Source organism: Centrocercus urophasianus, unplaced genomic scaffold (assembly GCF_019232065.1).
Source record: "Centrocercus urophasianus isolate 14NV4802_14NV808 unplaced genomic scaffold, USGS_Curo_1.0 seq_16, whole genome shotgun sequence".
Taxonomy (NCBI): domain Eukaryota; kingdom Metazoa; phylum Chordata; class Aves; order Galliformes; family Phasianidae; genus Centrocercus; species Centrocercus urophasianus.
Window position 1 is genome coordinate 27,020,666 of NW_024884711.1, and position 16,855 is coordinate 27,037,520.

Genomic DNA, 16,855 nt, shown 5'->3' on the forward strand with positions numbered 1-16,855 from the left:
TAATACATTTCACTACATGTTTATTCTCAATATATAATAGTGCTGACTGTATATCTTGTTTGAAGTTTAGAAGCATGTATTCCTGATGACAATTCCGAATAGTGGACTACAATTTCTAATGTTTTTGTATGAGAGATTTGATCATATAACAGATCACTACACCTGCAGAATTAACTTACTTTAAAGACCTCTAAGCATCTCAGCCTTAAAGATCAGTTAAAATGAACACAGCTGTACAACCACTTAGCATTAACCTAAGCCAATTATGGTAGCAAGCAAATCCCCAATTACCATATACAGTGATCTGAATGTAATCTATCTTTTTGCTTCAGAAAATAGTTACAGGACTAGAAATGTATTTCTTCTTCATGAAAAATAAAAATGTTGGTAGATAACTGGCATTATCATAAATAACTGGTATTATCTAATGAATCCTCTTTGACACCATTGTTAATTCACTGTGTCTATGATTACTTAATAGGATGATTTTGTATATCATCAACAAAAAATCAAGACCTCCTATATGCCATTTATAAACCAAAATAACACCGAGAAATCTTCTCCATTTCAGCACATGCAAGATCAAGCCCTTAATTCACGTTATACATCACTGTGTGTGCACAGCATAAAATTAATTTGATGCATTAATTTTGTACTTTATATTAGTGCTTATTCTTAAATCCCTCTGGGAGCACAAAAATGTTCAAGGAGGTGACATGTGTCACTCTGCATGGCAGATTAATTGCATGGGAAATTCCCCATAAACATTTTTACGAGAGATTTTGCTGAAAACCATAAGAACCAAGCTCAGTAAAATTCCTTGAAACTGCTACAAGTAGCACAGATTAATTCTTGTACTAGCTACAGGGGAAATAATGTGCCTTTACAGCCTCTTGTTGCGTACAAATGCCAACCCTCTGTGCAGGGGTGAAGAAGCAACCTGCTGCTGAATGCTTGTCCCCAGCCTGCCACAAGCACTCAGAGCACCTGTGACACTTTGCCAATACTAACAAATGGTTCAGACACAAATTATTGCACATCCGGCTAAAAACTACACTTCCTAGGGACATATCCAACATCAAATTTGTGCTCCTGCAACTGAAAAAGCTATTGATTCCTCCCCTCCTTTGCACAAAGTCATTCCCAGCACCATACCTGAAGAAGGGAACCCTTCTTTTGCTCCTGACAAAAGCTGCACTTTGTTAGAATTTCAGTTTGTGATACAGTAAGCATCGTACTAACAGAGCAACAGTTTATAGTTTACACACCTTTAGAAAAAAAACTGGAATTACAAACAGTCAAGGAGATGTTTCTAGCACTAAAACAAATCACATACACATACTGAAAGCAGTCTTTCTTTCATCACGCTGCCTGAAAATAACCATACACAGACTAACAGCACACAAAATATTCAAAATCCTATATAACACATATCTGTGTCTCTCAGGTGTCTGAGGATAGAAGCAGACCAGTGTCTGCAGGATAAACATCACAATGAGGCTGCAGCCTGTTTCCAGCTGTAGTTGTAGCCCAGTTCATTAACCAGCTACAGAGTGAGCAAAAATATCCTCACACGCAGCTGCCAAAATTCCATTTTCCAAACCTTCTACTTTTTTGTGTCAATTATTTTAGATCTACTGTCATGCTGCAGACCCTTGGTCACAGCTGAATGCTTTTTATCTAGCATGCTATCAGTAAAAGAACAAAACCAATGGCTAAAAATGTGTCTATTTTTGCATATTTAGTTTCCCCTATTTCCCTTTCCCTTTTACCTTCCCAAGGCAGTCCTCCACAGCACCCCCAACCTATGCAACCAGTAGTGACACTCAGTGCATCTCAGAAAGGCAGGATGAGCAACCCAGTCCTTCACAGCTCTGGCTTTCATGTTCTTCTGCAGCTTACCTCCTGAATGCTCTGATGGATACAGAGAGAAGTGACCATTAAGCTATCACAGTGAACCTGGTGTAGCACTGTCATCGGACATGGCAACAGGACAAGCAGAGTGTTTGTATGTATACACCTCAGTTAGAAAAACCAAAGCAATCTCACAAAATCTCTGGTATCCACTTAGATGCAATTTTCCTGATGTAGTTTTCTAGCAGCAACTTTCCAGACTTACCAAATCATCCCTTAGTATAACAGTGGAACTTACTAACAATGGGTAAGAAAACAAAACACCTCCATCTCCCACTTGTCTAATGGTATCACCAACAGTGTGAAGGAATGAGATTACATGAAGGTGAGCCCCTCTTGCCTAGCAAAGCACTGTCCTCCACTGCTTCCCAGTACTGAGCTGCAATGCTGGAAGCTTCCAGGTACCCCAGCTGAGACAGCAGCCTGCTCTGCACTCATCTGCACGACTGAAAAAGCAAGGTAAATTTACACTCCTGTGAAGAGACCATATCTTATTGTCTTCCACTTTACCGAAGCACAAAGTCTCATTGAAGTCATTTAGAGCACAATTACTCCTCAAGCAGCCCTATGGATAATGGATAATCTGGTACATATTATGTTAGAAGAAAGTACCAGCATAGTAACACTGCAGTCCAAGAGGAAAACAAACTAACAGAAATCCCTCATGGGGCAGTTAAATATATAAGCCCAGAAAACTCAATTTTACATTGTTAATAAAATATTGTGCATTAGATTCCAAAATAAACCTAACAGTCACACATAGGAAAATAATCACTGTGTCAACAACTGCTGTTAGCTAGCCTAGTCACCAACTTGTACACAAAAATGTAACAGCACAGAGCAAGTTACTAGCCTAATGGCATGTACTGAGCTAATACTAAGATGTTTATTATTATCAACTAATATGAGGTCTAAACAAAATCTGAGGACCAGAACCACACTGACATAAATAAGCCTTGCAAACTGCAATCAATTAGCCACATTGATTTACACAAGCTAAAATCTTCCCCTGAGTCGATGGCCTCTGGGTGCTTCTGTTGCTTGCGCATTTAAAAATGCTTGAAGGAACTGTGTAAAGCACTCCAATAAACTCATTATGATTCATAAATGTTCTCAAACCCGCTCTTTATCTTTGAAACTTATTGTCCAAGCAGCGAAGTTGAGCTGTGTACCATTCAGTTAGCACATGCACGCCACACATACCAGTACTCCGCCTATTGGAGGCTCAAGACAGACTTATAATTCTGTTTGTAATGCATGTAGCCACTCCATCTTGTCCACCCAGCAGCCTGCTGTCAGGAGATGCAGATGCTACTCATCAGTCTTTGGATATCACAACACAATCCAAGGTACAGCCCTATCTTCAGCACACCCTTACTGGAGCTGGAACCAAGGCTGGTAACCAAGTAGAGCCATGACATGACTCAAGCACATGTATGAAACTGTCAATACTGTTTTGTTTTTACAGTGCTTCCCAGCACAATTTTGGGTTGTGGTCCCTGCCATTGTCACAAAGCCCAGTTACAGTTTGGGGATCAACAGAATATGGGCAGTGCTCCCAGCAGGCAGTTAGGAAAAGGCTCCCTTGTTTCAAGGTGGAAGAAAGAGTGTGGCCATGGGGGAAAACATTGTCAGTGTCTGCATTTGCCTGCACAGCTCTGTTGCTTCCATCTTTGCTGTGCAGACATGGTGGCAGAGTTCCTCTGATAGGATCCTGGTCTCAGTATCCACTCTGTTTTATTCTATAGAGAAGTTACAATTAGTGGTAAATGCAGAAGTGTTATTAGGCCTCAGCTTCTTCTAAAAACTGTAAGCCCATGCTAGAGTGTAGAGTGGGAAAGCAGAGGGCAGTCCCACAACGAGCTTCAAGGAGAATCCATAACAGGTTTTCTACCTAGTGTTCAACACAGATATTTGTTCCTATCACAGAGGATTGGGTTGGTGAAGACACTTAGGCATGAAAATATTTTATGTTGGTTTCCCTTTAGAGAGTACCTCCCTTTGTTTGATAATATATAAACACCACTGCTGAGCAATTCCAAATTCCAATATACATTTAACACCCTTGTGCCTTTCAAAGACACCTGCAGAACCATTCTGACACATCTGTGGGTTTGTTTCCTTCTGTAGACAGTTACAAGTTATACAAGTTTTCTTCTGCTCTATCTGATGTTATATCAGAGAGAAAAGGTCTGAAGTTTCTATTAAATATCTAAAGGGAGGTGGGAGGCAAATGGATGAGGCAGGCTCTTCTCGGTGTGTAGAGACAGGACAATGAGTAATGACATAAAACTTGAATACAAGAAGTTCTGTACTAACATGCAGAAGAACTTCTATACGGTTAAGAGTGATGGTGCATTGGAACAGGCTGCCCAGAGAGGTTGGGGAGATGTTCAAGACCCAGTTGGACGCCTACCTGTGTGACCTACTGTGGGATACCCATTTTAGCAAGGAGTTGGACTTGATGATCTCTTGAGGTCCTCTCCACCCCCTGCAATTCTGTGATTCTGTGAAACTAAAACATCTGGCCAAATATGTTGCACAGACTAAACTGCTAACCGTGAGGTGACTCCAGCATGTGTAAAACCTGAACAAGGTTCAAGACCAAGAAGCAGTCAAGATGAAAGAGTTAGGTAGAGCAAATATGGCAATAGTTAGTGACTAGTGCTGCCCCGCAAAAAATAGAAACAGTAAATTTACAGTTTCTAAAAGAAATACAAAATCAAACCTCACACACTGAGAATGTACTGTTTTGAGGTCCTCCAGTTTGCATGGAGTTTCTCTAGATTTACATCGCAGAAATGATGTATGTTTGGGCCTGATTTCAGGTGGTGTGAGGGATTCACAGGCATACAGAACTGGCCATACAGGCAGAACATCAGGAGCATCAATCTGATGCTCACCTTGAGGTAAGATAGATGCCTATACATCTCTATCTCTACAAAAGTTCTTAGGACTGTTCTCTGGCAATGGGGGCATGGCAGCCTGTGTCAGCACAGTGAAAGTCTTCCAGCTTCCAGAAGCAAGTATTCACATGTAAACTGTGTGCTGGTAATGGCCCTGCCCTGTGCTAATTCTCAAACATTCCCCAGGTTTGGGAGAGGGCTGCAAGGTCTGTGACACAAGAACACTGGAAACTGCTCACAATTTTATAGCCTACCTGATTAAGCTCCAAGGCTTGGCACAGCCATGGTGTTGTTTACTAATACAGATGCAGCCTTTGAGGCTTTGAGCCTCCGTGTATTCTGTGGTGAACTCATTTACTTTGCAATTAACCTCTCCATTCCCATTTATTGTACCCGCTTGCTTTCCTCTTTCCAGTCACTTCTGAAAACCAAGCCACCTCCACACCTGCCAGCAGAAGTACTTACTGCCTTTGTTCACTGTCCTTCAGAGCAGAGGCAAGGATTCACATTCCTATTGTTTCTTCTCCTCACAGTGAAGTACGGTGCACAACTGCAGCACTAAATCACTGTACTTGAGGGCTCATTCTGTTCTTAATATGCAGATCTTATCAAAATATATTAGTACCATCAAGTAGAAAATTGATATCTCTATGTTTCTTCAGATAGCACATACCCTTTATAACTCTGTAAGAGTTTTGCACCCTACAATTTATCATACAGTATGCTATAATCAAAAACATCAATCTTTTTAAGGCTATTGAATGCCTAATGCCTCATTCACCACCGTTATTAACCAGAGGTTAGAATATAAACATAAACTAAGTACATAACAATAAGAGCAAAAAATATAATTTATTTTATGATATATAAGATGAGCAGCCATACCTTTTTTTAAGGAGACAGTTTAAAGGAGTTTTACATATTTAAAACTCTTCAGGGTAACGTACTGCAATCACTTAATCAGTTATTATTCTTTGCCTGCAATCAGGAATCTAATTAGGAACTGTGTAACTGTTCTCAGGCAAATGAAAGGGCAGGAGCTGAACTCTGTATGGATGTGGAAAGAAAAGCTGTCAGCAATGTGTCACAGCAGTGGTGGTCTCAGCACTATTCTAACTGATTATTCTGCTGAGGACTGTGATCATGGGGCTTTTGGTGGGTTTGTTGGGTTTGGGGTATTTTTCTAATGAATACTCAAGATTACAGTATACTTGGTGCAATGATTAACTGCAGAAGCTTCTAAAACATGCATTTTGAGTACTTTTTAAAATAATTATTGTATTCTTCAGACAGTGCTCTTTGGAGTGTAGAAAGGCAACAGTACTGCAATTAGACATATTCTGACAAAAAAAAAAAACAGGGTAAGCAACAGTATTTGGATAGAAGGGAAAGGCTTGAGGTCCTTATTACTAAGGTTAATAGATGAACTCTAGCTTGAAAAAGAAAAACTAGAAGTTTCTCTGCTGAAATATTATCTATACACACTTACCCTATTTGTAAATATCTCATAAGCCTCCTTTACTGAGGCTTAAAGAATGGGTCTTCAAGAATAGATAATGGAAACAAAATATTTTTTATACGGATTTTAAGAATGTTTCTCACCCCTTGGTTTTGTTGACTCTGAAGATTACGTGAGCGCTGTTAAGTCATTCTGTAAACTTGGTTAAACTCTTTTCAAGGAAACATATTTTTTTTACTTCCAGTGATTTGCTGTTCAAGGCTGATCCCACAACCTGCAGATATCAAATTCAGTCACCTACACGACCTATTGTAGACTATTTAAGGTGATAAAATAATGCTGTGAACAAATAGATACCCAGACTGGTAAACCTTTCTCCATTAGAGGTCATAAGACAACACTTGGATAGGACACTTTCTTTCAGCCATTGCTGAATCTACGCTATAGAATGAAAAACCCAATTCTGTCAGTAACTCTTTTTTCCAAAAACGTCGCAAAAAGAAAACTTGTTCCTTAGTAGTTAGAAGAGAGCACTACACCAGTGCTGCACAGATTTATTAACCTAGCCAAAATGGGAAGTATATCTTTCTCCTCCAAGTGTCAAGATTTTCAAATAAGACATATCCTCTAGGGATATGTATTTTTTGTAGTTTAACTTCTAAAGCACACTTATTATAATGCTAAGCAATAAAATAAATACAAGGGCTGCCCTGAAAGTAATGCCCCCTATTTTATCATGTTGATTGTATGACAGTACAGGTTGAACCTTCCAGCCAATATTTCATATTTTGTTGCTGTGGGACTGATGGCAGCAGAGGAGCAGTTTGACAAAATGGCACCTGACACAGGAGTGCAGATGAAGCAAAGGTGTGGAATTGAACTCCTCTGTGCAGAAAAAATGGCACCCACTGACATTCATTGATGCATGCTGAATGTTTACGGATACCAAATAGTAAATGTGAGTGCACTGAGACGGTGGGTGGTGCATTTCAGCAGTGGTGACAGCAACAGTGGGTCACCTCCACTGATGTAGATTTTGACAAACACGGCATGCAGACTCATTTTCATTGCTGGTGAAAATACACAGCTAATGGAGGTGACTACATTGAAAAATTGTGATTTGTAGCTGAGAATTTGCACTATCAAATACTGCTATTGTATTTGTTTTGATTGTACTTTCTACAGAAATAAAAAGGAGGCATTACTTTAGGAGCAACCTATGCATATTGCACAACATATGCTTCCTACAAAACTCCTGTACCACATGGTGTATACACGATGGTGTTAAACAGATCTTCAGCAGAAGATATAACAAAAGACAAAAACAATACACTTGTATATTGAAGGCTTATTTCAATGTCATTTTTGTTTCATAAGATATGAATACAATTTCTGCATCAGAGAACACACATCTGTGATTTTTCTATTGATTATTAGTAACAACAAACATTTATCACTTGCTCCCAGAAACAGAACTGTCTGTATGTTATTTGTTTTGTGCTGTCTCAGTCACTGCTCAGCCTTCCTCGTGTTGATTCTCAGCCATACTGAATAACCAAGTGTATGGGTATCATTCCAATGAAAATTCAAAATCTTTGTACTAAAATCTTTGAACTAGAACTGTCTACCAGTCTTTTTTGACTTGGCTAGCTAAACTATTTTTCCACATAGGTTTTGCTGTCTTTTCTTTACAGCAACCTAAGTGTATATCTAACACTGAAGAAGTCACATGCCAATGTCCATTTAAGTAGATGAATGCAATACAATATCATTAGGTCTCTGTCAAGGAAGAACAAAAGTACAGCTTTGTAAGGACTGCAGTTAAACTTTCAGAGAGCCAGGAATAGCTGTATGCAATGGCATTTACAGGGTGCCTAATTATTATTTTATAAGAACAAACTACTTGCATACGCATCACATTGTGTGCCCTTGTCTTTTGCTATATGGGGACCTGCATGACTGTGCATTTTGTTTGTTTTTTTCCAAACAATCTTCAGTAACTGTGTGATGATTTATGTGCTCATGAGACAGCAACTAGGTGTGCAGTGCCCTCCCTGCAGTGATGGCTCTGTCTCAAGGTGCGCTTTGGCATAGACCTGTTGCCCCACATGATTTGTGGCCACCCAGCAGGTTCTGCTCCTGTGCCATAAGAGCTTCCAGCACTGCAAGGCAGTCAGAGCAGTATCTGGAAATAAGCAGTGCTTTTCCCACATAGAGAAGTCCTTTTAATTATCCAGTATACTGATCACTTGCCATTTGGGCCACTGTATTCATCAAGCAACCAATGTGAGATCACTGCAAATTCTTTCCTGTCTATCTGTAATGCATCACTAAAAGCTTCTTGTGACCATAGACAAGGGCACAAAATATCGATATTTGATCCTAGTTTTCCTGGTTAAATATAGAAGGGCATGACTGCCAATCTTTTTCTCCTTTTCAGAACATCTGCCCCAGAAAACATCAATGGTCTGAGCTTTTCACACAACACAAAGTCATTCTTCCTCTGCAGATCTGATGATGAGCACAGAAAACAAGAAAATTAGCATAGACAAATCATTTGTACTGATCACTGCTGAAACCTACAAAACCTGCAAAAAGTGTATGAGAAACAGAATACGAAAACTTTTCTTTGAAAATAGCATTAAAAATGCATATAACAGCCACATATGACAACTATAAGAGTTTGCATTTCCAGCAGACCACAAATCATAGCAATCATACAGTCCTTATTTGTAATTTCAGTTTACACCTATTCTACAGATGGGATTTTTAACCCCCAAATTCTACCTACAGGTTATTTTACCATCAAAGGGTGTTTTTAGGAAATTGAGGCCTTTGCTTTCCAATCTAGTTTCACATGCCTTCCTTCCTAACACGTTACAATCCAAGCTGGAAGTGCAAGCTACAGATATACAGCCGATTACAACTGAGAATTTTCTCAACATCAAATACATCTCTCCAGTTCAGTCTGAGCAGAATATAGATGGAATATTTCTGTTGACACAAATGCATTAAATCTGTTTTAGAATGTGTTCCAGGGAAAACATCAATTGAAAAATTGGTATCAACTAGAGTTGATTAATGTATGAATTGTTTCAGAGCTGCATGCAATCTCCCAGCAATAGTTCTGTTTCTTTACTTGAACCAGCTTGCCAATTATCATTATGTGTAACTACGAAACTGGGACAAAATGATGATGATGATGTTTACATCTTATCCAGTATGCACATAAATTTAGTCTAGTATTAACAATAGAAAGAAAAAAAAAAAAAAAAAACCCACCGCAACAAAAAGTTGTCATTAAGGCATCTTACAACTGGGTACATAACAGTGTGCTCTGAGCAGCCCACAGCATTTTCAGGCATGCAAACATTCCCCAGGACAAATCTTGTTACTCATCCACAGTACCTAACTGCACAAAGCAAGCAGACATACATGCCCACAAAAGATACAGAAATGCAGAACTCTGAATACCTACATCCAATATTACAGTGCCTACCTACAGCATCACCTGTGCATTCTGTCATCATAAACCGAGTTGTTTTAATACTGTCCATTCAGTGTTTTGAAGGCACGAAAAATAACAGCAGAGCTGGTTGAACCTTGAAAAACCATGTTTCCAACTTTTGATAGGGATGTGAAAGGAATGTGAAGTGGTTGTTTTAAAGGATGCATTTATTGCTATTCAAAAATGTTTGGATGCATGGAGTTCTGCATGCACATATGTTTGCAAAATGTTTCTCCCAATGAAGACCATTTAATTCCTTGGATAATCAAACTGGAATCTTAATGGTATCCTCAAGCGTTTTCAAAGAATGGGAATTCCAGTTTCTGCAGCCCATTCATGCATCTGTACTTATCTTTGCCATTGGGTTGTTCCTTGGATGAACTTCATTTGACCTTTTAAATAAACCGCCCCGATACATGGTTTCTTTTCACTCTTGTACCTGTGAACAAACCTTTCACAGTAATATCCTAGATCTGCAACTTTAAAATGATTACAGCTTCTGTTGTATGTTGTAACAAACACAATGCCATGGCTTCAAGAGTGAAGACCCACAGTGCATCACAAACAACATGTCCTTCCAAGGAGCTAAGGCTTATACAGGTGGGTAGAAAAATAAAGCAGCAAAACTAAATCTCTCACAGCGTATTATCAGTGGCACTTTTAAATAGAACTATCTCAACAGGTAGTTAAAAATATTTCGCATTTCTATTTTTCCCTCAGAAAAATCAACACTTTCCCTCAGGGAACAGTTTTCCACACTCTTCTTAATGCATCCTACAGGTTTCCTAATACTAGTGAGAAAAATGACATTTGCAGGTAACAATGACTTTAGTCTTTTAAAATAATCAGTTGAGATGTAACGTTTGAGCCTTAACAAACGTTCCTGAAAAGTGTTACATGCCAAGGGAAAAAAAAAAACAAAAACAAAAAAAACCCTACCTTGTAGCCAGAGGCTCTATCAGGGAAAACCAAGTAGGAAGAAACACCAACTTCTTGGCCATTCTTTGAAAACTCTCTTCATTCTCCATTTAGCAACCTTTCACAAGAAGTTCATTCTTTCAATGATGTTTTTTATGCAGAGGATTATATCTCAAATGAAGGTATCTGCATTAATGTATTGCTACAGCCTGGGTGAGTAAAACATGGTTCAGCCTTGAGTGAGGGTGCAAACGGATGTAACAGCAATGTCTCACATTGGAAGTAATGGGCAAACAAGCATTGCCACATGCAAAATCAGAAAGGAACCAATCTAGTTTTAAGAACTCAATTGAGGGACCAGTAAAAATATTAGGCTGCTGGAAGGGCACAGTAAAACATAAAGCACCTGTTTAACATTACAGCTAATTGTGAGTGTAGGAAATGGCCCCAGAAGAAATTGGTTGAAGGCGATTAAATTTGATTGTAATGTTATATATACAGTGTGAGGCCCACTGTCTGAATTGAAAACAAAATATGCTCAAAAGTCACAGATAAAACAAAAAAGGTTTAATACAAGGCATAAGCAGCAATGCTATATGCTTGAAGTATTTTTGAAGATTTATTTTTGTCTTCTTGCTTTGCAGAAATTCACAGAAAGCACAGAAAAAAAGACCATAAAAATCAGAAAATAAGTTCACCTCAAAGTTTAGTATAGGCTCCATGAACACTTATGTTCTCCAGCATGCTGGAGGCACTAGGGTGACCAGAAATACAGTTAGCTCTGAGATATGAAGTGCCCAGAAGCAGTGAGATCAGAAAATAGGTAGAAACAAGGCAACTTTCCTCACCTGTGTCTCTCCCTGCGTATGCAATGCAGTGCACACGGCAGCATCTCAGGGAGCAGCACCTGCCCCACTCTCAGCACCATGCAAGGGTTCCCCCTGGCAGAAGCCCACCTCTGCACCTGGCACCTCCCAGACATAAGAGTGAAAGCAACATTTTCTGTTTCCTTTCCTATTTATCCCCCCCTTTTTCTTTTTTTTTTCCCCCTACTTTATTTTTAGTACAGTTGTTTTGCTTTGTTTTGTTTCCCTTTCTTACCATTGGAACTACCCAAATCCCATTGCTTGTTGGAGCTTCTGGTTTACTACTGGTCACTTCATACTATATATCTTAAGGCTTTGCTTTCTCCGTCACGCAACTCTTCCAGCAGTGCCCACAGCACAATCTTCCTCTGCCTTTGGAGTTGTTGGTGGCACACACACAGTGCTGAGGAACAAGAGGACTGGCATCCTAGGTTCTGTGGTCTTCCACCTGATCACACAGGGGCTCCCTCCTTGCAATGTGTGGCCATCCAGATCCCATTTCACAATGTACACCATGTCTAGTAACTTCTTAAATGCTTTCTCAGAGCTCTGCCTGGCACAAGTCTCTTGCTGGTGGCAAACACCAACTCCCATTATCTGCTCCAGACTCATCCATACTGGTGTTTTCCCTTTAACTTAGACAGATGCTTGTGCTATAGCTCTGCTGTTCTCTAGTTATGGTCCCTAATTCCGCTGCCACCCCTTCATTTTCTAAGGTTTCAAATACCCAGTGCTGTTATCTGCTGTGGAGAGTAATGAGGTGCTGCTCAGCACTGGTTACACTTGCTTTAATGCTGGAACAGCACGTTTGTGGCTTGGTATCAACTAAACAGTCATTGTTTCCAAGTAGCTGCGAGGGGCTTATTTATTGCTATTGGAACCTCTGAGCTCAGGGTGAGGGCTGTGCTTTTCAAAAGCCAGCTCTGTGCAACACAGCAGCACTTCCCACCCCCAACATCCCACAGAAATTAGGCAAACCGTAAGTGCAGCAGAGCAGCTGCCTGACAGACTGATTAGAAAACGGTGTAAAAACGTGTGAAAAATACTGTATTCAGCTGAAGCTGCGGGGAACAACGGAAGGAAAATAATTAGCCAAGTCATATATTGGCCAAGGCACTGCGTCTTCTCAGCCTTCTATTCCCTTCATCGTACAAAGGGATCCTTAAATAACTGGTAGTAAACGAGGCTTTGTTTATATCTCACCTTAAAAAGCTACAAGCAGAGCTGTGCACCCTAATAGCATCATTGGCTCTGACGTGATTCATAGGCAAGGGGGCCATCTGCTGAATTCCCAGCACTGCTTTCTGCTGTATCCTGCAAGGTTTTACCTGGAAGTTGCACAGCCGTGTCCCCTCCAGCGCCAGCACTGCCAGGCTGTGAGGTGACAGCATCCCTCCGGGCAGGCCTGGCTGCATGTGAGCACTGCAGCACATCTGCCATGGCTGCAAAACCACAGCCAGCAAGTGAGCACAGCAATCCACATCAGGCTCAAAAATCCCACAGACAATATCCCGGTCTGAAATGCACGCAAGAGCTCTGCATCAAAGTGCATTTCACTAAGTAAAGATTTTCAGAGTGAGAAAACTTCCTACTGCTTGCTCATAATATGGTCATGAACAGAACTTTTCAGGCAAAAGCTAAATGCTTAAGCATGGAATCAGCTCTCTACAACAAGCATTTCCACCCTACACTTACTGCCCTCAGCAGTGCTGGCACTGCCCAAACCCAGCGCTCTCTTTCCTGACACTCAACTCACTGGAATTTGTTTCATTCCATTCTTCCTAAACTCATCACCATTTACTTCAGAACACAACTTCCCAACTAGTTTTTCCTACACAGAGAAATGATCAGAGGAAATGCGGAGTTTTGGAGACTTTATAACAATGTTGCCCCAGGTCAACATGTGCAGATGAAGTAAGTTATCTCTGTAGTCTTCCTATGGCACCGAGGGAGGTGGTTTAGTGCTACTGCAGTGGCGGGTTGACATATGGACTTGGTGATCTTGCCTTTCCCAACCTTTATGATTCTATGTATCTTTGTTTTTGGTACTGCTACAGTGCACAGTCTCTCTATACTAGAAAGATGGATCACATTTGTTTCTGATGCAATAATAGCAAAGAATGCTAAATAAATACTACAGGAGCATCTAGACTGAAAAATCCTTGTTCACATAGCCGTGAAATTTGATAAAGGTATTTAAAATATTCACCACTGTTCTCATTTTGGAAAGCATAGCCTTAAGTCTACTGACATTTCATGGTCTGTTAATACAACACTTTAAATATAGAAAGGTACACATTATACATTAAAAATTTTGTAGACTCATGAATAAGATAGCTATAGTATACAAGTAGAGGATTGTTTAATGGTAGGAAATATAACTTACAATCTTCAAGGTTACTTCCAAGGCTAGCATATTAAAAACGACTGTGAGACATAACCTGTATCTTCTGAAGTTACAGTCAGGAATTATTAAGTGAAATAATTAAACAAAAATCGCAAGGTATACAAATAAATGCCACTTGTTTGGGACCTACTTAGACACACAAGTGGTCTGAAGTTTAACTCATAGCTTATTGTTAAAGAAAATACAAAAACTTTGAAGGTACGTTTGTATGGTGCTATTTGCTGGTTTGTTGTTGTTTTTTTTTTTCTTATGCTGAAAACAGTTTTATTACCTCAATTATTACTAAATTCCAATACGGATGACTCCCACCTCCATAATATAAGAATATACCCAGGTGTTGTGTTCACTGCTCCCAGCCCTGAACACATTGAGGAGCAAGACGTATACGGTCTGGAAAGTTGAAAGTTTGTAAGCACATAGAGATAACTGGAAAAATCACTGTTTTCAGTATGTAAGAGATTATGTAACTTGCCAACAAAGCATTCATTATTTTTCACCTGAAACCTGGACTCCCCTATGAAAATATGAAAATAGCATACATAAAAGCAGTAGTAAAAGCTAATTACTGAACACTTATAAGTAAGAGCTCCAGATCTACAATTACCCAGAGCCAATAAAACGCCGATGCACCACACACCTGCACTACCCGGAGCTCAGCGCAGCAACCGAAAAGCCTGACTGGCTGCGAAGGGTGCTCACTAAAACAAAATACCAACAGAATAAAAAAAGGTATGAAAAAGTGAAAGTTTCCCCTCAGTACTTCAGAATGAAAGCTAAGGAGTGCTAAAATTCAGGGTTTCTTGTCTATATAAATGGTCAAAAATCATGTAAAAACATCCCAAATTCTGGTCATGTTAATCTCAAAACCAAAAGTATTGCTCCTAGCTTCAAGCTCAGGAAAGCTCAAAGGAAAGAATGTTCCTAAGGAGGGAAAGAGACTTGAGCTTTTTTTTCTCCTTTTCCACTAAACTCTCTAATTGACATCAGACTAAAATACTTCATGAAGAAATAGATCTTGCTCAACATTGAAGTAAATATTGTTCCTTGATAAGAAAAATCAAAACTATTTCCTGATCTTGTATTTGTATTTAAAAATACGTACATTCCCCCACCAGTTAAAAGAACTGTCTCAAAACTGATTTGTTAACAAAGTCAGATAATTACATTCGTCTCATGAAGCATTTAGGCTGAGGAGAGCTGTGCGCACATTCACTGTGTAGGTAGGAAAAAAGGCAAAGAAGTTGGAAAGTGAAGGATGTGAGACACAACAATTCTTGAGGGATAATATCTCCCGACATTTGAACAGGGTTTAAGTTCTACTGCGTACAGCACACAATACTCAGCGCAAAGTATCTACAATCATGCTTCCTCCCGCTTTAGACTATTGAGGTTTTTCACCTCTCGAACTGAGGGGAGAAACCTCTCTCCCACTCTGACTGCGACTCCTCCGCGTTTCGGGGGGTTCCACGCACGGGTTGAGGTGAGGGAGCGGACACAACTCAGCTGGAGCCGTGCGGCGGTACAGCGATGCGGTGCCGAACCGCACAGCGAGAAGCAGCAGGGAGGGAGGAACCCGCGGGCGCTGTGTCAGCGGGCTGCTGTAGGACATGGGGGGATTTTAGACGGAGAAGGAAATAGTGGTCGCTTTGCTTCATCCCATCACCGAAAGTCAAGAAACAGAAAGCACAGGCTTCATCATCACAGGCAGTTTCCTGAAGGCATTTAGGGTGCGAGCGCATTGTGGGGCACTGCCAAAGCCAAAGGACTAAGTAGTGGGATGGGGGCATCCCCGGCACCTTCGGTGAACGAAGCTGTCCGGACCCAGGAGTGCTCCACGAAGACGGAGCACGTTCCATTCCGGCCGGGGAACGCTTGGGATGCTTAGCGCCCGGAGGAGAGGCTGCGACGCACTGCTCTCCCCCCCCGCCCACTCCGGCTCCGAACGCCTATCGCGACCAGCAGGGACATCACACCGCAGCCCGGCGGCTCACCGCTCTCGGACGTCCCCAAACTTCCCGCACCCTACGCCACACAGCCAGCACGGGTACGAACGCAGCATCAAAACCTGGGACCAGGCACTGAACCGCCACACTCGAAGCCTCTCCCAGTGGCCGCCCCCAACTTCCCCGCAGAGCGCCGGCAGCGACCCTTCCTCCTCCTTTCCTCCCTCCCTCCGTGCGGCGCCGCAGCCCCACGCCTGCCCCTTCGGGGGACCCGCGGCCGCTTCCCCGCTCGAGAAACTTTTCCACGCCGCCCACCCACCCCGCGCCGCGCTCCAACCGCCCGCGTGGCCATGGACCCCCGCCCCGCTCCTACCGTGCGGGGGACAAGTGAGGGAGGGAGCGCGGAGGCGGCAGTTACCGGCGAGCGAGCGCCCTTCTTGCAGAGCGGTCCCCTGAAGACGCCTTTGATGCCGCGGTAGTGCCCGTTGCTGAGGTGCCGGGAGCTGATGACCAGGTAGCACGCCATGCGGGGCCCCGGGCGGGCCGCCCGCTCCTTGGCGGCGGCGGCAGCGCTACTCCCGGCGGAGCGGGAGCCCGCATGAAGGAGCGGGCGGAACCGCGGCAGCGATCTCCCCGCCGCCGGCTCATCCAGCGGCCGGCCGAGCGCTGCCAGCAGCAGGGCGATGCGCGGAGGGCGGCAGCAGCCACAGCACATCCGAGGGAGCGCGGAGGCCAGTCCGCATGCTGCTCCGCTGGCGGCAGGCAGCCCCGCGGAGAAGGGCAGCGCGCAACTTGCACAGTCCGCCGCTGCTACGGCCCCTTCCCTCCCTCTTCCTCCTCCTCAGAGCAGGCCACTGGCAGGCGCGATCCGGAGGGGAGTTTCTCGGCGGCAGCTGCCCATGGCTCTTCCCTCCGGCCGCCCGCTGCCTGCAAC

At 42.2% G+C, this 16,855-nt stretch overlaps 1 protein-coding gene across 1 annotated transcript in view; it reads right to left on the minus strand.

Annotated features, from left to right (window-relative positions):
* The window catches only part of ZNF804B (zinc finger protein 804B), a 205,834-nt gene extending 189,387 nt beyond the window's left edge, over positions 1–16,447 (minus strand). Inside the window, exon 1 of the mRNA XM_042816896.1 lies at positions 16,340–16,447. Within this exon, the coding sequence (XP_042672830.1) occupies positions 16,340–16,447 (108 nt within the window). The remainder of the gene's footprint in view (positions 1–16,339) is intronic.
* Positions 16,448–16,855: the final 408 nt, after the last annotated feature.